Source organism: Salmo trutta, chromosome 31, assembly GCF_901001165.1.
Source record: "Salmo trutta chromosome 31, fSalTru1.1, whole genome shotgun sequence".
Classification (NCBI taxonomy): domain Eukaryota; kingdom Metazoa; phylum Chordata; class Actinopteri; order Salmoniformes; family Salmonidae; genus Salmo; species Salmo trutta.
This window is the reverse complement of record NC_042987.1, coordinates 11,856,421-11,880,125: the sequence shown is the minus strand read 5'-3', so window position 1 is coordinate 11,880,125 and position 23,705 is coordinate 11,856,421. Positions and strand designations below refer to the sequence as shown.

The 23,705-nt window shown below is 40.1% G+C and overlaps 1 protein-coding gene across 4 annotated transcripts; it reads right to left on the bottom strand.

Annotated features, from left to right (window-relative positions):
• Positions 1 to 4,073: 4,073 nt before the first annotated feature.
• Positions 4,074 to 23,123, bottom strand: LOC115169543 (outer dense fiber protein 2). Of its 4 annotated transcripts, none has more exons than XM_029725255.1 (17): positions 22,925 to 23,123; positions 22,176 to 22,327; positions 21,942 to 22,071; positions 21,665 to 21,796; positions 21,358 to 21,432; positions 20,747 to 20,818; positions 19,226 to 19,342; positions 18,661 to 18,846; positions 13,104 to 13,213; positions 12,799 to 12,934; positions 11,318 to 11,428; positions 11,081 to 11,185; positions 8,010 to 8,168; positions 7,302 to 7,402; positions 6,871 to 7,033; positions 6,211 to 6,336; positions 4,074 to 4,488 (listed from the first exon to the last, which is right to left on the bottom strand). In XM_029725255.1, exons 2-17 carry the CDS (start codon positions 22,298 to 22,300, stop codon positions 4,309 to 4,311), a joined length of 2,028 nt encoding a protein of 675 aa, XP_029581115.1. In that variant the 5' UTR covers positions 22,301 to 22,327; positions 22,925 to 23,123; the 3' UTR covers positions 4,074 to 4,308. The 4 variants fall into 4 exon arrangements, with proteins under 4 accessions (XP_029581115.1, XP_029581117.1, XP_029581116.1 ...); XM_029725257.1 differs by having other exon boundaries at positions 22,176 to 22,323; XM_029725256.1 differs by having other exon boundaries at positions 22,176 to 22,304.
• Positions 23,124 to 23,705: the final 582 nt, after the last annotated feature.

Here is a 23,705-nt window from a genome sequence, read left to right as displayed (position 1 = left end):
GACTAACCGGTGCCCCCGCACATTGACTCTGTACCGGTTCCCTCTGTATATTGCCTCGTTACTGTTATTTTATTGTAGGTCTTTAATTTTTTTTCTTCTATTTTCTTATTTTTTCATTTATTTATTGTTTTCTTCAGTTTATTTAGTAAATACTTTCTTAACACTTATCATTTTCTTAAAACTGCATTGCTGGTTAAGGGCTTGTAAGTAAGCATTACACTGTAAGGCCTACACCTGTTGTATTCGGCGCATGTGACAAATACAACGTGATTTGATCAAAGTGGTTTAGTGTTTGGTACCCGTTGGACAGTAGCTCTAACTTAGTTCTATTGGCATGGATTTCCCTAGTTTAATCTATCCTCTATCCAGTTATTTTAGAATATGGTCCCCAACAGCTTGTATGACTCCATACTTAGGCAAGGGATACCTGCCCTGCTGTGTTTCTGGCTGACCCACTTCTGAGGGGATCTAGATTTGAATGGATGGATCAAATGTGTACATTTCTTTCATTTAGTAGTTTGTGTTGGTAAATCACATAGTACCATCTAATCCAGCTCCTACATTACACTCAGTGTCCACAAACATCAAACCCTCATAAAACCTCTGTATACATCCATGACTGACATCAAGTCTATTTTCATACAGCAGGTGTCTATAAACAGATATGTGGGTCAGAATCCAACTGCTGAGGAGACTGGTAGGCACATAAGATGAGGGACTGCCAAACCTGATGTACTGTGTGTGTGTGTGTGTGTGTGTGTGTGTGTGTGTGTGTGTGTGTGTGTGTGTGTGTGTGTACAATACCTTCCCTTCTGCTCAACATGTCAGGCATCACCATGAAAGCGAGAATATATTCCAGTAAATAGATGAGTGTGTGTGTGTGTGTGTGTGTGTGTGTGTGTGTGTGTGTGTGTGTGTGTGTGTGTGTGTGTGTGTGAGTGAGAGATGCATTCACCCAAGCATGACTTACAGTATAAAATAAACAAGTTCTGACTTGGACTGGGGGGGGGGGATTAGGGCATTGACGCACACAGAAGTGAAATACGTCCATCTTGTGTCTGAGGAGTACAATGGAGCTTTGTCTGTGAACACTTGAGGAGGGATGCCTGCTTTGTGGAAGAGGTCCACATCTGAGCTTTGCAGAATTCCATACTCTTCCTTGGACAGCCTCCAAGGTCTATTTCAAGTTCACGTCTACTGATTCTAACAGCATATTCATTAGCTAAGAGCCGACTAGTGAGGTTTTGGTCAATTTAATTTCAATCAATTCAAAAAGAAAACAAATTGGAATTTCATATTTATTTCCTAATTTGAAATGGAACTGACCCCAACCCTGTGAGGCAGAGAACTTGACTGGCATTAGTAGCCTCTTCCCTATACCCTAGGGTTTAATGAGTTTACATAATATCAACTCACCGCCAGACAAATCCAGGCAGGATTATGACTCAAACCAACATTTAACAGTCCCATAATCATGACTTAACCAAACGGTGGCCCAGTACACCGGGTATTCTGTACAACTAATCAATTGCAGTTTTTCTTCTCTTCTTGGTCAAGGCAGTCAAAGCGTAAGCATTGACGTGTTTCCGATACTCACCACAAAACCTCTTCTGTGAATGCTGTAAAAGAGAGGTTTGAAACACAGATCCAGGATTTCTAAATTACAGCCAGAGACCGGAGAGACTGTAATTTAGAAATCCTGGATCTGTGCCTTTAACGATGAATGGCAAAGACGAATAGAATGAAGTCATCATCACACACTTTGGTCCAACTTATGACTTCCAGCTAATACACCCTAACAAAGAATGTATGGCTATCTAATAGTCAGTGAAAGGCAACACGGTGATTAGGGCCAGTGGGAATGGCACTGTCCATCTCTGACTGTCACAAAGAGGAACAAATGTTCCTGGATGTCATCACACATGTCAAGTCAAGCTTACGTAACAAAGCAATGAGATGTGCCAAGGTTCCTGTTGGTAGGCCAGTCTAGTTGAGTGCAAGTTACTAAAACTGGAGGCCTTTCAGTATACCCCAAAAACCTCTACAACTCAATATCCTGGTTCACATAAACACATCAAAAGTGAAACAGAAAGAGGCCAAGAGGGGAAGTAAAGAAGCATCCTGTGATTTACGTTGCTGCTACATTTTTTTATTTTTTTTATTGTCTTTTACATACAGTACCAGTCAAAAGTTTGGATATACCTACTTATTCAAGGGCTTTTCTTTATTTTCACTATTTTCTACATTGTAAAATAATAGTGAAGACATCAACACTATGGAATAACACATGGAATCATGTAGTAACCAAAAAAGTGTTCATATATTTTAGATTTTAGATTCTTCAAAGTAGCCACCCTATGCCGTTTCTTTTTGGGATAGCTATGCTTCTCGTCTCTCCCTGTGGAATTGTCAGCTGACGTTCCTGAGTATGTTAAACATGGAGATGTCATCATGACAGCCTTGATGACAGCTTTTCACACTCTTGGCATTCTCTCAACCAGCTTCACCTGGAATGCTTTTCCAACAGTCTTGAAGGAGTTCCCACATATGCTGAGCACTTATTGGCTGCTTTTCCTTCACTCTGCGGTCCAACTCATCCCAAACCATTTCAATTGGGTTGAGGTCGGGTGATTGTGGAGGCCAGGTCATCTGATGCAGCACTCTGATGCAATCATTCTCCTTCTTGGTCAAATAGCCCTTCCACAGCCTTGGTGTGTGTTGGGTCATTGTTCTGTTGAAAAAAATGATAGTCCCACTAACCGCAAACCAGATGGGATGGCGTATCACTGCAGAATGCTGTGGTAGCCATGCTGGTTAAGTGTGCCTTGAATTATAAATAAATCACAGTGTCACCAGCAAAGCACCCCAACACCATCACACCTCCTCCTCCATGCTACACCGTCGGAACCACACATGCGGAGATCATCCGTTCACCTACTCTGCGTCTCACAAAGACAGCGGTTGGAACCAAAAATCTCAAATTTGGACTCAGACCAAAGGACAGATTTCCACCGGTCTAATGTCCATTGCTCGTGTTTCTTGGCCCAAGCAAGTCACTTCTTATTGGTGTCCTTTAGTAGTAGTTTCTTTGCAGCAATTCGACCATGAAGGCCTGATACATGCAGGCTCCTCCGAACAGTTGATGTTGGGCTGTGTCTGTTTCTTGAACTCTGAAGCATTTATTTGGGCTGCAATCGGAGGTGGAGTTAACTCTAATGAACTTACCCTCTGCAGCAGAAGTAACTCTGGGTCTTCCTTCCCTGTGGCGGTCCTCATGAGAGCCAGTTTCATCATAGCGCTTGGTTTTTGCGACTGCATTTGAAGAGACTTTCAAAGTTTTGACATTTTCCATATTGACTGACCTTCATGTCTTAAAGTAATGATGGACAGTAGTTTCTCTTTACTTATTTGAGCTGTTCTTGCCATAATATGGACTTGGCCTTTTACCAAATAGGGCTCTTTTGTATACCACCCCTACCTTGGCACACCACAACTGATTGGCTCAAACGCATTAAGGAAAGAAATTCCACAAATTAAGTTAAGGTTTACTTGTTAATTGAAATGCATTCCAGCTGACTACCTCATGAAGCTGGTTGAGAGAATTCCAAGAGTGTGCAAAGCAGTCATCAAGGCAAAGGGTAGCTACTTTAAAGAATCTCAAATCTCAAATATATTTTTATTTAACACTTTTTTGGTTACTACATGACTCCATGTGTGTTATTTCATAGTTTTGATGTCTTCACTATTATTCTACAATGTAGAAAATAGTAAATACATCTGGAGATCCTGTGATGAAACCAGGCCTGACAACTGAAGCAACTGTACCTTGTTTTCAGATGTTGGCATTACATCAGATTGCATAACGTTAGGAGGAGAGGAAACAAAGTGTTGACAGACTACTCCTGAGCAAAACCCTGGATACAGTGAAATCCCAAACAGGCCATGAAACTGGCTCTCAGAGGCTCCCACATCCTGCACAGCACGAAGAGTGATATACAAACTTAAGACTAGAGAAAAACACATTGGCTGTGGCGGTTCTGTCATTTGATTCTGTGATGAAAACAGTCTGTACAATATGCCATTATAAACTTTATTGAAATTCTATTCATAAATGGACAAAAAAAGTATTAGCTGATCTATATAAACATTTACATGGACTTCTTTATCGAACATAAAATGTATATGTACCGATTCATTGCTTCTCCAAAAACACATTATTCTTAAATAATGCTCATATATTGTACATGATTGAACCAACAACACACATTACACATAACATACCGCAAAACACACATACCAGAGTAATCATCATTTTAAAAAGTAGGACGATCCAAAACTAGACGGTGCCTGTGGTAGTCCCTCGTCAAACATGGTGGCGTAAGAGTTTTTGAGGAAGTCTACGTAGTTCTGAATGCTCTGTTTGTGGCTTTTTGACTGGTCCAGGCTGAGCTGCAGGTCCTTTAGACGCACCTCAAACTGCTTCTCAGCCTGCAGAGCAAACACAACCAATCAATCTCTTTATTGTCCAAATTTGGACATTTGTAGTGCAGTCAAGGTAAAAACAACAGTCTGATAAAATATGCTCATACACATAGGACAATAAGGCTTCACGCTCAAACTCAAAACGACAGTTATTACTATCAACACTTTCAACATGATTTCATTCATCAAGGAATCAATCCATTGACCTGACAAATGTACAGTATGTACTACTATGCTTTAAAATAGTAAACTGGTCTGATTCATTGCGTATTGTATGGCACCAAAAAAAGTAATGTACTGTGTTCTCATTAGCTTTGAGGGATATGGGGGAAAATGTCACATGGTTTGCAGTAGGCTATCGTAGCTACAATATCCCCACTCTACACACAATACCCTGTAATGACAAAGTGAAAGCATGTTTTATGAAATTTTTGCAAATGTACTCAAAATGAAATCCCATTTACATAAGTATTCACACCCCTGAGTCAATACTTGTAAATATTGGTTGTTGATCATTACTAGAGAACCATTTTCAGGTCTTGCCATACATTTTTTACTTAAATCTACTTGAAAATCTAACTCGGGCACTCAGGAACATTCACTGTCTTCTTGGTAAGCAACTCCTTTGTAGATTTGGCCTTGTGTTTTATGTTATTGTCCTGCTGAAATGTGAATTCACCTCCCAGTGTCTGGTGGAAAGCAGACTGAAACAGGTTTTTGCCTGTGCTTAGCTCCATTCCGTTTCTTTTTATCCTGAAAAACTCCCCAGTCCTTAACGATTACAATAACATGATGCAGCCACCACTATGCTTGATAATATGGAGAGTGGTACTCATTAATGTGTTGTATTGGATTTTCCCCAAACATAACACTTTGTGTTCAGGACAAAAAGTGTATTGCTTTGCCACATACGTTTTTGCAGTATTACTTTAGTGCCGTGTTGCAAACAGGATGCATGTTTTGGAATCTTTTTATTCTGTACAGACTTCCTTCTTTTCACTCTGTCAATTAGCTTAGCATTGTGGAGTAACTACAATGTTGTTGATCCATCCTCAGTTTTCCCCTATCACAGCCATTAAACTCAAACTGTTTTAAAGTCACCATTGGCCTCATGGTGAAATCACTGAGCAGTTTCCTTCCTCTCTGGCATCCGAATTAGGAAGGAAGCCTGTATCTTTGTAGTGACTGGGTGTATTGATACACCATCCAAAGTGGAATTAATAACTTCACCATGCTCAAAATGATATTCAATGTCTGCTTTTTTTAAAAACTTTTTACCAATCTACCAATAGGTGCCCTTCTTTGTGAGGCATTGGAAATCCTCCCTGGTCTTTGGTTGAATCTGTGTTTGAAATTCACTGCTCGACTGAGGGACCTCACAGATAATTGTATGTGTGCGGTACAAAAAAAAAATTGTTAAAAACTATTATTACAGAGTCCATGCAACTTATTATGGGACTTGGTAAAGCCCATTTCTACTCCTTAATTTATTTAGGCTTGCCATAAAAAAGAGGTTCAATACTTACTCAAGACATTTCAGCCTTTCATTTTATTTGTAAAAATGTCGAAAAACATAATTCCACTGACAATATGGGGTATTGTGTGTAGGCTAGTCACAAAAAAACTTAATACACTTTAAATTCGTCTGTAACGCAACAAAATGTGGTAAAAGTCAAGGGATGTGAATTCTTTCTGAAGGCACTGTATGTGATTGTGTCTGGTACTTACTGACTGCTTGCTTTGTTTCATATGTTTCAGCTCATTCTCTCTTCTGCTCTTCTCAGCCTCCAGCTCCAGGATTCTGGTCTGAAGGGAACTTTCTCTGGAGACGGCTTTGTCTTTTACTTTGGAAACCTTGGCATGACAGAAATAAAGATGATGAGATGTGTCAAAAAGAAAAACCACACAATCGACAGAAACTCATCCCCTAATAAACACCATCTTCAATTCGCTTCCGTGCCTTTCCATTCCCGTCGGGGAACATTGGTTCCACTTAATATGAACCTTTATTCTGAGCATTTGAATTTGCTTCTATATACACATACAACAGATTTGAATAAAATCATATGCTGAGTGTATGAGCATTAAATACTGTCCACATGCACACATTAAATATCCTATCCAGGAGCTATCATACAGTAACCTAGGGGTTAAAGCAAAAAATGATCCCATGACGGAAACTTAGGCCGATCTCAGATACATAGTCAGGGGCCAGGTTAACCTGCATAATGAACATCATGCTTTTAAGGAAATAGGATCATTTTGTACATGTTTTAAACTCCAAGTTTGACCAATTCCAGTCCTTTTCAATATATATATATATATATATATTTTTTTATTTACGAGGAAAATCCGTCGCAGTGACGGAGAACTTTAACCCCCGAGTACCTGTTGCCTGACATCGGCCACTGCTGCCTCCAGTTGTCTGTTGAGAGCCTGGCAGTCTGCTGAGCGCTGTTCTAGCTGCCTGCTGCTGTAGTGTAGCGCCTCCTCCTGTCCTGCCAGCCTACGGACCAGCTCCTGGTTCTCCCCATGAAGCTCCTCCATCTGCCTGGGATACATCATCGCCAATACATAAGGAACACATTCATAACACATTCGTAACCCATACCCAGTCATAAGCAGTGCATTAACGTTTCAGAACATTTCAGAATTCACCCAGGGCAGGCTTAAAAACGTATAAAAAAAACAATACAATATATGTTCAATGTCACTAATGTACTTTGACATGAGAAGTACAGAGGAATCTAGTTTGAAAACCAAAAAGCAAATGGAAGAAGGTATTAATTCTTTCAAAAGAGAAAGTAATAAAATGTTACTTTTGAAGAGCATCCAATTTTTGCCGTAGCTGTGAGTTGGCTTCATGGATAGACTCCTTCATGTCCATCGACGACCTCATCTTCTCCCCTTGTCTCTCCACCTGGACGCACAATAATCATACCGTGTGGTTAGGCAAAGAAAATGTAGCTGGACTATGACTCCATGATATCATAGATGCTGAATGTATGTTCAGTTGAATAGTCTTGACTAAATGGGGACTTGAACGTGGGTTCAAACATATACAGTACAACACCAGAAAGAGTTGCACCATGCAATTACTGAAATTACATTGGCTTATCAAGTCATCAACACAGCACACAACACTGTGCAACGGTGATATGAGCAACATTCAAAAAGGCAAGCGTTGATTGAACAGTGCTGAAACATCCATAGAAGCACATTTTAAAACAGTTTAAGGTGACCATCACAGCTTTACGAACACACAAACTACAAAAGGGGCACGTAAGGGCTTTCGACCTAACTTTATTTTACTGCAATCCAAGTACATCCAATCACAAACCTCAACACCAACTCAAAGCAGGACCGGGGGATGCACTATAATAACATTGAGATATAATTCTAATAGTATAGTGGGAAACCATACATAGGGTTTGACTGACATCTGGTGGTAGATACTGTGCTTCACCACCTCAGTGCTTACTTATCCATCTACAAAATGACATTTGGTCTTACTGCTATACGCACACCTTAACCTGCAGTTGTCTAATGGCCTCTGCCTTGTCTGCACATCTCTTCTCTGAGCGCCTCAGGTTGTCCTGGCACTCCGCCAGACTCTGCTCCGCGGTGCTCAGTAACTCGGGGTACTCTTCCAGCTCCCTCACGCGCCCCTCCAGCTCCAGCCTCACCTGGGGTCCCGGGGGAGGGGCGTGCAGGCCGGCAAGGCAGGGGAGCAGAGAAATGTTAATGACTGATTGGCTGCACCTCTCTAAGTAGCTTTCACCGACTGGACCCTGACTGGTTACTGAAGCATAGGTAATGTATGCGGAAGCAGGGCATGGCCATTCACCACTGATGTGGGGTTTTTTTTTCCTCAGAGAGAATCTTTTGAAGGCTTTCAGCAAAATGTGGTTTAATCAGAAGCAGCAGTTAAGTTCCAGCCCTGTTAAACTGACGTGTCGATAGTTGAACCATAGTTAGGATGCAGACTAGGGAACCTCAGTGATCACTGAATTCTAAATGACAGCATACGTTGGTTTTTACGCCGAGGATAAATGTGAAGCTGTACACAGTGCACTTTGAAATTGTTAACAGCATAGGCAAAGCCTTTAGGAAGCAATGCGTGGGTACCAGAAAGACCAGAAACAACTACAAACGTTAGTAAACAAATATCAAAACACACAGGATATCACATTCATTTGAATTTTACTGAACCAAGTAGTGTTTGTGTTTCAAACTATTTCAAGCAATTTGATATTCTATTCTGTTGAGTGAGCCCTCTCTGCTTTCATTTTGAAGGACGCAAACCAATTTAAAGAGATACTTCGGGATTTTTGGCAACGAGGCCCTTTATCTACTTCCCTAGAGTCAGATGAACTTGTAGATACCATTTTTATGTCTCGGTGTCCAGTATGAAGGAAGTTAGAGGTAGTGTTGCGAGCCAATGCTAGCTAGCTTTAGCGCAATGACTGGAAGTCTATGGTTATCTACTAGCATGCCAGCTCATTGCCAAAATCCAGAATTATCCCTTTAAGACAAAGCTGCTGCTACTCTCGGTTTATCATATACAGTGAGGGAAAAAAGTATTTGATCCCCTGCTGATTTTGTACGTTTGCCTACTGACAAAGAAATGATCAGTCTATAATTTTAATGGTAGGTTTATTTGAACAGTGAGAGAGACTAACAACAAAAAAATCCAGAAAAACGCATGTCAAAAATGTTATAAATTGATTTGCATTTTAATGAGGGAAATAAGTATTTGACCCCCTCTCAATCAGAAAGATTTCTGGCTCCCAGGTGTCTTTTATACAGGTAACGAGCTGAGATTAGGAGCACACTCTTAAAGGGAGTGCTCCTAATCTCAGTTTGTTACCTGTATAAAAGACACCTGTCCACAGAAGCAATCAATCAATTAGATTCTAAACTCTCCACCATGGCCAAGACCAAAGAGCTCTCTAAGAATGTCAGGGACAAGATTGTAGACCTACACAAGGCTGGAATGGGCTACAAGACCATCGCCAAGCAGCTTGGTGAGAAGGTGACAACAGTTGGTGCGATTATTCACAAATGGAAGAAACACAAAAGAACTGTCAATATCCCTCGGCCTGGGGCTCCATGCAAGATCTCACCTCGTGGAGTTGCAATGATCATGAGAACTGTGAGGAATCAGCCCAGAACTACACGGGAGGATCTTGTCAATGATCTCAAGGCAGCTGGGACCATAGTCACCAAGAAAACAATTGGTAACACACTACGCCATGAAGGACTGAAATCCTGCAGCGCCCGCAAGGTCCCCCTGCTCAAAGAAAGTACATATACATGACTGTCTGAAGTTTGCCAATGAACATCTGAATGATTCAGAGGACAACTGGGTGAAAGTGTTGTGGTCAGATGAGACCAAAATGGAGCTCTTTGGCATCAACTCAACTCGCCGTGTTTGGAGGAGGAGGAATGCTGCCTATGACCCCAAGAACACCATCTCCACTGTCAAACATGGAGGTGGAAACATTATGCTTTGGGGTGTTTTTCTGCTAAGGGAACAGGACAACTTCACCGCATCAAAGGGACGATGGACAGGGCCATGTACCGTCAAATCTTGGGTGAGAACATCCTTCCCTCAGCCAGGGCATTGAAAATGGGTCGTGGATGGGTATTCCAGCATGACAATGACCCAAAACACACGGCCAAGGCAACAAAGGAGTGGCTCAAGAAGAAGCACATTAAGGTCCTGGAGTGGCCTAGCCAGTCTCCAGACCTTAACCCCATAGAAAATCTGTGGAGGGAGCTGAAGGTTCGAGTTGCCAAACGTCAGCCTCAAAACCTTAATGACTTGGAGAAGATCTGCAAAGAGGAGTGGGCCAAAATCCCTCCTGAGATGTGTGCAAACCTGGTGGCCATCTACAAGAAACGTCTGACCTCTGTGATTGCCAACAAGGGTTTTGCCACCAAGTACTAAGTCATGTTTTGCAGAGGGGTCAAATACTTATTTCCCTCATTAAAATGCAAATCATTTTATAACATTTTTGACATGCTTTTTTCTGGATTTTTTTGTTGTTATTCTGTCGCAGACTGTTCAACTTAACCTACTATTAAAATTATAGACTGATCATTTCTTTGTCAGTGGGCAAACGTACAAAATCAGCAGGGGATCAAATACTTTTTTTCCCTCACTGTATGCATAGTCACTTTAACTATACATTCATGTACATACTACCTCAATTGGCCCGACCAACCAGTGCCCCCGCACATTGACTAACCGGGCTATCTGCATTGTGTCCCGCCACCCACCACCCCCTCTTTTACGCTACTGCTACTCTCTGTTTATCAGATATGCATAGTCAATTTAACCATATCCGCATGTACATACTACCTCAATCAGCCTGACTAACCGGTGCCTGTATGTAGCCTCGCTACTGTTATTTTTCACTGTCTTTTTACTGTTGTTTTTATTTCTTTACTTACCTATTGTTCACCTAATACCTTTTTTGCACTTTTGGTTAGAGTTTGTAAGTAAGCATTTCACTGCAAGGTCTACACCTGTTGTATTCGGCGCACGTGACAAAGAAACTTCGATTTTAATGTAGCCACAAGAAGACTTTACCTTCTTCACTTCCGCATCTCTTCCTTCTCTGATGTTCTCTGCTTCCCTCAGAAAACTCTCCAACTTTATTTTCAGATCCTCCACCTCCACTTGAAGCTCTGCCACCTGAGAGATGTGAGGCAATAAGAGGTGAATAAAACAGACAGCCGCTGCCTTACCTTTTAGTCTCTCAATACATTTGTATCGGATTTAGTAAGTATGGGAACTTGGAAGTGTGGTGGGGCGCCGGATCCATGCCTGACTCTGATACTGTTCTGCTTGGTCTTTCCTCTCCTGTGAGACGGTGCTCTCCTCTTTCAGCGCTGCTTTAGAATGGACCAGCTGCAGCTCCAACTCAACGATGGACGCCTGGAACCAGAGATAAATACACAAAATAGAATCCTGAACATGGTGGGAACAAACCACATACTAATAATCATACATACACTCCCCCTCCATATGTGTTCGGACAGTGAAGCTGACATTTTAAAATGTGGCTCTGGGTTCCAGCATTTTAGACTTGAGATCAGGCGACATTTTATTTGAGTGTATTCTCATACATATCTGTTTTACTGTTTGGAAATGGAAGCACTTTATGTATCTAGTCCCCCCATTTGAAGAAGTCGTAAGTATTTGGACAAATTCCCGTGATGAATTTACTAAAGTGATCAAAGGTGTAGTATTTGGTCCGGCATTCCTGCCACACAATGACTATGTCAAGCTTGTGAGACTGTTGTAGTTGTGTTTTAGATCATGTTTTGCCTAATAGGAACTGCATGATGAGTAATTCCATCTAAGTGAGTAGGTAAGATGTTACTGAACACATGTAAATGAATCCTGATAATGCCGTGATTAAGAAAAATCAAGAATGAATCATGAATAATGATGAGTGAGAAGGTCACAACAAAACATGCTAACCATGCTAACCTCTCATCATTACCAATAACAGGGAAGGTTAGCATTTTCAGAGGGTATGCTATTTCTACCTCTGTAAGCCTTACTACTCATGATTATTCACCGATTCATTCATGATTATCCATGATCATAGTAGCATGCACATTCATGTAGAAGTGTTCAGAAACATCTTCTATTCTTACCTTCACCATTCAGTTCCTATTGGGTAAAATATAACCCGAAACACAACCAAAACAAACTGCAAATGCATGCAACAAGTTTGTAGTCACAAGCTTGATGTAGTCAATGAGAGCAAGGAATATGGGACCAAACACTAAACTTTTTACTACACTATATGTGAATTTGTCCAAATACTTATGACTTCTTCAAATGGGTGGACTAGACATATAAAGTGTTTTCAATTCTAAATGGTAAAACATACATGAAAAAACACTCAAATAAAAAAGGTGAGATTCTGTACTGTCGCCTCATATGAAACATTTGATCAAAAATCCAAAATGCAAATGTAAAATGCAAAATGCAAATGTAAAATGTTAGCGTCACTGTCCAAATACATATAGAGGGGAGTGAATAAACATATCATCATGTATTAAGGTGGGAAGAAATTTGACATGCTAGAATAAACAGAAAAGGTACACAAATGAAAAAGCAGTAGAGGTAGGTTTGTTATCTAAGCAATTAGATGTAATAGTTTACATTTGTTTCCAGATGTGGTAGTTTAGATAATTTGGGGCTAATCTATGGCTCAAGGTGAAGTAAATCAATCGTTTTTGGTTGGTGCACACACAACTTAAAAGGTCTATATTGGTGTTTAATTGTCCTACCTTGAGGGTTGCGTTCTCAAGGCCAATGTCTCCGTTTTCAGCGTTGAGTTTTTCCACTTTTAGCAGTAAGACCTCGTTTGCAGCAGTGAATTCCTCCCTCTTCTTCTGTAGCTTTGCAGTAATGTCTGCTATTTGGCTGTAACGAAACATCAATAAGCAATTGCCACTTGCCCACTTCTACTTTCTGTGAGGAGAAAATCTGAAAAGCTTTAAAAATTAAAAGAACAACATTGATTGCCTCAAAGACCTGGATTAACAATATGCCAGGCTTTTTTGTGTCCAGGTCAAAATGAGAAACGACATACCCTTTCAGGAGTCCTATCTGTGCATCAAGTAGAATTCTCGCGTTTGTCTTCTGCTCCTGTTGTCTCCTCCATGTGTCCCTCTCTGAACAAGCCTCCGCCAGCTGAACATCCTACATGTCATCATGCCACATAACAGAAATCAGTTTGCTGTCACTGGCAAGGAACAACGGAATACCTGGGTCGCGTTCAGTAGGGAACACCGTAGCAAAAGTTAAAAAAAGCCTTCCATCTTCATTTTGTATATGGTAGCAGTTGCCAGACGCACCGGTTTGAGTGTGTCAAGAACTACAACACTGCTGGGTTTTTCATGCTCAACAGTTTCCCTTGTGTATCAAGAATGGTCCACCACCCAAAGGACATCCAGACAACTTGACAACTGTGGGAAGCATTGGAGTCAACATGGGCCAGCATCCCTGTGGAATGCTTTTCACACCTTATAGAGTCCATGCCCCGACGAATTGAGGCTGTTTTGAGGGCAAAAGGGAAGGTGTTCCTAATGTTTTGTACACTCAGTGTATAACAAACAATCAGAAAATACAACGTCTACAGATCGATCAGGAAGAACACAACTTAGCAATGTACGCAGACAATGTGAGGCTCTACTGAGCAAACCTACCAGTCAGTTCCCACCGCTACGGATGAAGTACAACAAGTGTCGTATCTCAGTACAGACTAAATACAGTGAAATCAGACAGAATGACGGTAGATCAACCAATATCCCAAGACATCAAAACTAAGTTTAAACTTAAATGGGATCAAAATAAACTGAAATACCAAGATCTGATGAAACTATATCAGTATAACTTAGGAACACTGGTAACTCAGCATAAACAGGACCTACAAAGATGGAAATTAGTACCTTTAACAATAAACAGGAAGAATTGAAAACTATTCAAATTAACGTTCTCCTTAGATGTGTATTCCTGTTCCAGAATCAAACCAATAACTATTACTCCAAACACTTTTAAACGGTGGGACACATTCCTGAGGAAATTCATCTGGGGAGCAAGAAAAGCCTGTGTCAAACTTACAACAATCAAACATACAACAAGCAGGGGGACTAGGCCGACCAACTAAAATCAATTATTGTATGGATGAACCCAGCATCAACCGCTAAATGGAGACAGACGGAAATCCAACAAATGACAAAACCAAAAGGTGCTACTATATTTATGAAAACAATCAACACACACACTAGGAAGATTGAAAAATACCTGTATAAATAACATAAAGGTCTGGACAAAGAACACCAAAACAAAAAGCATCCAAACAGACCTGTTCTACCTGCAAGAAATTGTAATGGCCAGAGACTTTAAACCAAGTATAATTGGTGATACATTTAAATGATGGGCTGAAAAAAGACTGACCAGGTATCAGATGTTCACAGATAAGGGGATAGATACATTTGAGAATCTATCAAAAAAGTACAACCTTCAGAACTGTTTTACAAGTAAGAAGTTCTTACTAAAGCAGTGGCACCTAAGAAAACTCTTAATGATATACAGTGCCTTCAGAAAGTATTCAGAACCCTTGACTTTTTCCACATTTTGTTACGTTACAGCCTTATTCTAAAAATTATTAAATAGTTTTTTTCTCTCAATCTACACACAATACCCCATAATGACAAAGCTAATATGCTAATTTATATATATATATATATATATATATATATATATATATATATATATATATATATATATATATATATATATATATATATATATATATATATATATATATATATAAACTGAAATATTAAATGTACATAAGTATTCAGACCCTTTACTCAGTAATTTGTTGAAGCATCTTTGGCAGTGATTACAGCATCGAGTCTCCTTGACCAAGGCCCTTCTCCCCCGACTGCTCAGTTTTCCTAGGCGGCCAGCTCTAGGTGGTTCCAAAAGAGTCTTGGTGGTTCCAAACTTCTTCCATTTAAGAATGATGGAGGCCACTGTGTTCTTGGGGACCTTCAATGCTGGAAGAAATATTTTGGTACCCATCTGTTCCTCGACACAATCCTGTCTCGGAGCACTACGGACAATTCCTTCGACTTTATGGCTTGGTTTTTGCTCTGACATGCACTGTCAACTGTGGGACCTTATATAGACAGGTGTGTGCCTTTCCAAATCATGTCCAATCAATTTAAATTTACCACAGGTGGACTCTAATGAAGTTGTAGAAACGTCTAAAAGATGTTCAATGGAAACAGGATGCACCTGAGGTCAATTTCGAGTCTCATAGCAAAGGGTCTGAATACTTATGTAAATAAGGTATCTGTTTTTAATTTTTAATACATTTGCAAACATTTCTAAAAACCTGTTTTCGCTTTGTCATTATGGCGTATTGTGTGTGGATTGCTTCGATTTTTTATTTATTTATTTTAGGGATGCACGATATATCGGTAAGCATTTTGGAATCGGCCGACATTAGCTAGAAATGCCAAATCGGCATGGGCCCGATGTCTAGTTTAACGCCGATGTGCAAAACCGATGTCAAAGCTGATGTGCCTACCTACAGTGGTTCTTCCTGTAAAAGTTGCGACATACTGCAGCACACTTTGCAGTCTGCCTCAGAATTCTATGCCACGTTAGATAAGTGTCAGCCATTGTTGCCATTAATGCTAGTTAGACCACCACAGGGCATCTTCGAGAAGCATTACACTTTTTGTATATTGGCTGTACTAGAGAATTTAAAACCTTTTTTTGTAAGAACATAGTATATGGGATTGATTTGAAGAAATGTAGCTTAATTACTTGGATTAATATTATGGTGTTTCTATTCCTAGAAAAACGAAAAATATGATGATGTACAATGTGACCTGTCAGGAGAAGGCTATTAAGAGCAAAATAATCCTAACATTTCCACACCCTAATTGTAGGCTAACAAAAACCCAAATGGAGATTCAGTTAAAATAAAAAAAACTCATGATTTATCAAGACCAGTCCCTGTGCTTGTCTCAGAGCAGCGCAAAACGGTGCTGAAATAGTTGACCACACGCGGGTAGGCTATTGCTTTGTTGGGGCAAATCTGGTTTTAGAGTACTTAAGCATCGAATACATTGCAAGTTTGCCCATTTTGGCCTTTAGTGTACACTTTACAATAGGACAAATATATGATTTAATTAGAACATTTTTAGTTGTTGTTGAAAACAATGCATTTGGTGGACTCGGTAAGATGGACTCACTGATGGTTGAAGATGATGAGCGATCGGTAAAAGGCAATCAACATCGCTCTAATCACATCACAGAAGGTAGTTGAATAAACTTCTGTGGACTATGTGTATATACACTACCGTTCAAAAGTTTGGGGTCACTTAGATTTGTTTTTGAAAGAAAAGCACATTTGTGGTCCATTAAAATAACATCAAATTGATCAGAAATACAGTGTAGACATTGTTAATGTTGTAAATGACTATTGTAGCTGGAAACGGCAGATTTTTTTATGGAATATCTACATAGGCGTACAGAGGCCCATTATCAGCAACCATCACTCCTGTGTTCCAATGGCACGTTGTGTTAGCTAATCCAAGTTTTTAATTTTAAAAGGCTAATTGATCCTTAGAAAACCCTTTTGCAATGTTAGCACAGCTGAAAACTGTTGTCCTGATTAAAGAAGCAATAAAACTGGCCTTTAGACTAGTTGAGTATCTGGAGCATCAGCATTTGTGGGTTCAATTACAGGCTCAAAATGGCCAGAAACAAAGGACTTTCTTCAGAAACTCGTCAGTCTATTCTTGTTATGAGAAATTAAGGCTATTCCATGCGAGAAATTGCCAAGAAACTGAAGTAAGCGCGCACCACCGCATACTAACTAGCCATTTCACATCGGTTACACTGACATAATTGCAAAAGGGTTTTCTAATGATCAATTAGCCTTTTAAAATGAACAACTTGGATTAGCTAACACAACGTGCCATTGGAACACAGGAGTGAAGGTTGCTGATAATGGGCCTCTGTACGCCTATGTAGATAATCATATATATTTTTTTAAATCAGCCGTTTCCAGCTACAATAGTCATTTACAACATTAACAATGTCTACACTGTATTTATGATCAATTTGATGTTATTTTAATGGACAAAAAAACGTGCTTTTCTTTCAAAAACAAGGACATTTCTAAGTGACCCCAAACTTTTGAATTGTAGTGTACGCAAATGCCAACAAAATAACTTTTTGGTCAGTGTGTGTGTCTCAAGTATTTAACTGTACTATAATACTTAAAAGGCTGCTAAAATTTGAAATATCGGTATCGGGTTTTTTGGCAAGGAAAATATCAGATATCGGTATCAGGCAAAAATGTCATATCGGTGCATCCCTAATTTAATCAATTGTAGAATAAGGCTGTAACGTAACAAAATGTGGAAAAAGTCAAGGGGTCTGAAAACCTTCCGAAGGCACTCTACATCCTTTAATTAGATATATAGCAAAGACATTAAGAAAGTAAATGCCAAGAATGTGCTGGGGCACAAAATTATCGAAGAAGAAACAAAAGATGAGAATGTTACAGTGAAAACCAATTGGGAAGACAAGCTGCAAATAGTAATAACCGCAGAGGACTGGGAGGACATATCTAGAAGAACAAGTCCAAGACAACTAACTCTCTACTCTGTAGGGAATACTCTTGGAAAATTCAGTCAAGATGTTTCATAACTCCTATAATACAACAACAATACAACTGTGACATCACACCAAATTGCTGGCATAACCGTGGGGAGAGCAAGGCTAATCACATCCACATACTATATTCCTGCCCAGTCCTCAATCATTTCTGGACCGAAGTATATAAAGTACTGGATGATACGCTTGAACACTCATGTTCTCTAAATCCAGAACACATGTTCCTAGGGAGAACCCCTCATACACTGGTCCTCCAATATGATAAGTACCTTTTCAGAATTCTGAGAATAACAGCACTTAAACAGATTACTAGAAACTGGCTTAAACCCCTGGCACCACAAATAAGCAATTGGAAAGAAACAATTAATGAAATCTATAGTGTGGTAAATGATAACTCATAGAATAAGAAACCAAATGACTATTTGAGATACGATGGGAAGAAGTATAGAAAACGGACATTATATTGTCAAATATTTATAGATAAAATGTATAGATAAAATTGTATAGATAAAATGTACATGTTTTAAACAGACGGGTGTGGGTGGACACGTGTGTGTGTGTGTACCGGTGGATGTGTGTGACAATGGGTGCATGTATGCGACTGTAGAAATGCAAATGTGTGTATGCATGTGTGGGTGTGTGTCCGCGTGCCATTATATCATTTTATGAAGTGCTGATTGTTGGCCTGTTTAGGTGAATTATTACCTTTTCAGGTTGGGGGGGTGGGGGGGGGGTAAATGTGTATATCCTTGTTGTGATTCTGTTGTGATCTATAACCAATAAATAAAAAGTATTACAAAAATACAATTAAAAAAGCTGTGGTATTATTGGCAAAAGTTCATGTAGTTTCTCCTGGTTTCAAAACATGTTCTCCAGCCTGAACAGAACCCTGGTGAAGAGAAAATGATGACCACCAAACCGACTCCCAACATTACCCATACCTTCTCCCTCAGCTGAGTGTAACATTTATCCACAGCAGCTTCGAACCTCTCGGCCCTCTGTTTTTGGGCACGGGTGGCCTTCTTCAGGCCCTCTTTCTCCTGTTCTGCCTTCTCAGACACACTGGAGATCTCCCCCCTCAGACCATCTATCTCCAGCTTCTGCTCAGTCAGCTGCCTCTCCAAACCCTGGGAGAAAGAAAGACAGGGAACAAACACTGACTGTTTAAGCTTTCAACATATCTAAATACTTATCTCTAGCCTGGTGAAAACAAATAGGATTTCACTCATGGACAACGTCCGTCTTGAATGGGTTGTAGAAGACTATTGCCCACTATTCTTTGTGAAACAGAAATGTCTACTTTTTGCTGTCTTCCTTCCCAACTGTCCCAGACATCACACACACAGGCTGGAAGCATAATACTGACCGCAAACTACGTCCATTACTTTACCTGTGTCTTATTCCACAGACAGAAGGGTTAAGGCTTAGAAATACACCTTTCCCAACTCGGACAATATAGTGATTGATTGACTGACTAATAGACTGATGCCTGAACTTGTGCGTTACCCGGAGCTGCGCGGTGAGACGGTTGTTGTCGGCCTCTTTGCTGTGTAGCTGGCCCTGCAGGTGAGCACGTGTGGTCTCCACAGACTTGGTGGCATGGACCGCATTCTCTGTGTTCTCCTGTGGAGCATCAAAGCAGAAAGAGATGGTGTGAGGGCACTGCTTTTGTACAGTATGATTTATACCTTTGTCAATGTGTTTTATCATGCACAAAATGCAGTCACATCCAAAATGATTGGCACGCTTGATGAAGATGAGCAAAAAACACTGTATACAATAAATACAAAGACCGAGATACTATATTTATTGTATGCTCATATAACATTTTTATTATATTATTTTACATTAATAGAATTGCTTGCAAGGATAAGGGTGGTTGGCCCTTTTCTATAATGTCTTATGATATTGAAGAACACATTGGGAGGGATCTTAGACCAACCATTCCTTCATATAGAATCTTTCCAGTTCCTCGATATCCTTCAGTCTGCGCTTATGAACTGCCTTCAATTCAAACCACAGGTTTTCAATGAAAAATGTCCATTGCAAAATGTTGATTTTGTGGTAAGAGAGGCAACCAGGTTTTTGGCTAAAATGACCTACTACTTGGTAGAGTTCATGATGCCGTTGACAAGGGCCCCAGAACCACTGGAAGCAAAACAGCCCCATAACATCAAAGATCCACCACCATATCTTACAGAAGGTATGAGGTTATTTTCTGCATATGCATCCTTCTTTAGAGGCCAAACCCACCACCGGTGTGCGAGTCCAAAGAGCTTTATTTTTGTCTGACCATAACACTGCTTCCAATCCAAGTGCCAATGACGTTTAGCAAACTCCAGGCATTTACATTTGTTGGTTTCTCTCAATGAAGGCTCTTTTTATGGCAACCCTTCCAGACTATTGGCATGGAGGTGGTGTCTAATTGTAGATTTGGAGACTTTGTGACTCCACAATGCGTTCTGTAATTCTCCAACACTGGCCCTTGGACTTCTTTTGCCTCCCGAACCATCTTCCCCACTGAGCGTGGGGACAAGATGCACTTGGGTCCTCTAGAAGGCAAATTTACCACTGTTCCAGTAGTTTTAAACTTCTTAATTGTTGCCCTAATAGTGATATCTTAGTTTTTCCAGTAGTTTTTTTGTACCTATTGCCTGATTGCAATACTTTTTCTCTTTTCATTTGTGAGTGCTTTGCCTGTCCCCTTGGTGATGGATGACAAATGGATTTTACATGTGTGTTACCTAATTTTTATACCCCAGTGAAACAGGAAGCCATGAAAGGCCACAATACAGTTCCTTAAGCTGAGATTGACTTAAAAAGTAGAACGTTAATGCATATGATAATTATTTATTTTTTGTATTGTATTGCAATTGTATAAAATAATATAATTTCCCAATTTTTTGGAGCATAAAATATAGCTCGGTATTATTTATTTTATACAGTAATTTTTGCTAATCTTTATCAAGGGTGTCAATAATTTCAGATGTGACTGTATTTCACGTGAAATTAAAGGCCAAAGCTTACCATTTCTTTCTTCCGCAAACTCATCAGTTCATCCACCATTTTTTCTTTATCATTCAAATTTCTTTTCAAATGCTGGTGAAAAAACAACAAAAACATTTTATCTTACTCACAGTACAACTGTAAAATGACAAATGTGTATAGTGAACAGGAGCAGATGCTTTTCTATCCCAAGTGTCTTACAAAGTTAGCACACAAGTTCAGTACATGTGGCCCACGCAGGTTTGAATCAAATCCCCAACCTTAATCTAGCTAGCACCATGTTTCAACCCAGTGAGCCATCTGAACTACTGCACTGAATTACCCTACCCTCTAGACGGCAGGTAGCCCAGCAGTTAAGAGCGTTGGGCCAGTAACCGAAAGGTTGCTGGTTACAATCCCCGAGCCGACTAGGTGAAAAATCTGTCCTTGAGCAAGGCACTTAACCCTAATTGCTCCTGTAAATCGCTCTGGATAAGAGTGTCTGCTAAATGACTAAAATGTAAAATGTATATCATGTTGGCAGACCATATAAAATCTTCAGCCTTGGCACAGCTGTCAACTTTTCAGTGTTTAAATACAGGTCTGGAGTGTCTGCAGTTCTCTTTTTTTTACCCAAATGAGGAGCAATTTACCAGATTATCACACTCAGCCTGCGTAAGCTTCTTTAGTAAGAGATCAATGTGTTTGTCCGTCTCCATTCGAGATGCCTAATAAAAAGGAGACAAAAAGAGGTAGTCAAATCATGTTATTTCAAGCAACAGTTAAAAAGACAAAGTTGCAGTTGACTTTAGTCCACAAGTACAGTTTAATGCATTATGTTGCTGTTATAATGCATTGTAAAACTTGTCATAAGCATGACCCCCTTATAAATTGCCACCTGACAGTCCTCCAAAGTAGTAGTCATTAGCCATCAGATTCTAACTGGTTGATAAAACCAACCTCTGCATCCTGCAGGTCTTTGAGTTGCTGTCGAACAGACTTGTTAATCCCTTTAAAAACCTCCAACTTCTCCAGCAGAAGGCCTCTCTGCCTTGACATCCGCCGGTTATCAGAGGCAGAGTGTCTCGAGTCCTTTATAATAGAAGGATGAATTCAATTCGGCTTTGGACACATTAACAATTGTTAACGAATTAAATATTTTTGATGTCATGTTGTGCATCTCAAAATAAAAGACAGGTACACCGTAAGCACATCAATTACAAAGGACGTCACATACGGCAAAATCATCCTCCAGAGTCTCCTTGAACGACATGAGCTGTACGGCTGCAGAGTTGGCCGCTGCTTCTGCATCCATCAATGTTTTCATCAGGGGACTTTTGCCCCCGGTGGCGCCATAGTCTCCATAACTAAGTATAACGACAAAAGAGAGAAGATTAGAAATCAGTTGGATCCACACTGAAAGCTGTTTGTGGGCTAGTGTGTGTGTGTGTGTGTGTCTCATGGACCTCACCAGTTACTCTCCATCTCTGGGGTTTTGGTGTAGACACTGCTGCGTATCCTGCTCCCTCTCCCAGGCTCTGAGAAGCCGTCAAGATCATCATCTAGAGAGTCCTGGAAGGGATCCTCAGAAGACATGGCTCTGGTGGATCACTGGTGGACTGGCTATATGGTTAGGCTTATAGGACTACTTTTCCATGACTGCTTGCCTATAACAATCCCATTCTTATTTTCTAATAAAATACACTAGACAACTGTAATGGCAAGCAAATTACGAAAAATATTGGTGCATAGACAGCATACGATAAGATAGACACAGACAACATCAGTGTACAATATAATGCACGTATTGCTACAGTAGAATTGTATTTAACTAACCGGTCCAAGGCAACATTTAACTGTTTCATTTGTCTCAATCAATGACTAGCTATTTATTCTAATACTATGTATTGTCAGGCTACAAACAGTGCGTGTTCTTTTTACCATTAGCTTCTAGCTGAGCTGATCCATTCTGACCTTCACATCAGAGTTAAAGAACAGTAGCTAGATAACGTTAGCAACACAACCTTTGGTATCTACAGTATGCTAGCAAGCGGAACAGAACAAGTTCAAGTTAGCTACTGTACCTAGCTAATTTGGCCAGGTAGTTAGAATTGCGAAGATGGAATGCAAATTCAAACCCAAGACACATATCCTATCATCAAGAAGTATCTAGCTAAATTGGTATGGTGAGATTTCGAATTAAATGTTTGTTTTTTTTACCTTCATTCACTACCGTGCCTTTTGTTTTGTGCTACTGCTATTCAACAGCTGATGCTCTCTGTTGAAAACTGTTGTCACTAGTTACCACAGCCACAGAGTGGCTAAATCGTAAAAATGTATGAAAATAAAAATTAGCTTTTTGGTGTTAATTTAAATTTAGGGTTAGGCATACAGTTAGCAGTGTGGTTAGGTTTAAAATCAGATTTTAATAAGATACATTGTCGAAATAGGTGGAGTTTATGACTTTCTGTTTGTGGTAATTAGTGACGACCGTAAGAAACGAATGGCGTTCGTTGCATCCATTGGTTGATTTGAGTCCCGCCTACTTGTTCTGCGATTCATGATTGGCTAGGGCATTGGACGTATGGACGTAACGTAAACAAACCCAACAAGACTAGAGCGTGATTGTTGTTAGCAAACCAAATGAACGTTGGAGGTTGATTTAACCCATCCACATGGATTTTCTGTGTTAAAATATTTCGAGTCAAACCGAATGAAAGCTGCACGGGATTCAAATGCTAGTACTCAGTTTGAGTACTCTGTGCTAGTACAGCGAAGTCAAGTGGCATCCAAGTTTGGAGGGGACCATAGAGGACTCATCTTTGTATAGGTGCCGTAATAAGGTCCATAACAGCATGGGCAGCGCCATTGAGGCTCTCTCCATTTTGAAGTAGTCCATTTTCTTCACGATTGGCTGAACCCTCCTGATGACCTGGTTGAACATGACTCCAACAGGGTCACCAGGAGGGATCAGTCAATGAAGTTGGAAGTTCCACCCAGT

Coding starts and splice junctions, on each gene's coding strand:
- LOC115169543 (XM_029725255.1), bottom strand. CDS start 22,300: ATGTCTTCTGAGGATCCCTTCCAGGACTCTCTAGATGATGATCTTGAC. Junction 22,072..22,175: donor CCAGAGATGGAGAGTAACTG/GTGAGGTCCATG, acceptor CGTTATACTTAG/TTATGGAGACTATGGCGCCA. Junction 18,847..19,225: donor GTCTCACCGCGCAGCTCCGG/GTAACGCACAAG, acceptor TCTTTCTCCCAG/GGTTTGGAGAGGCAGCTGAC.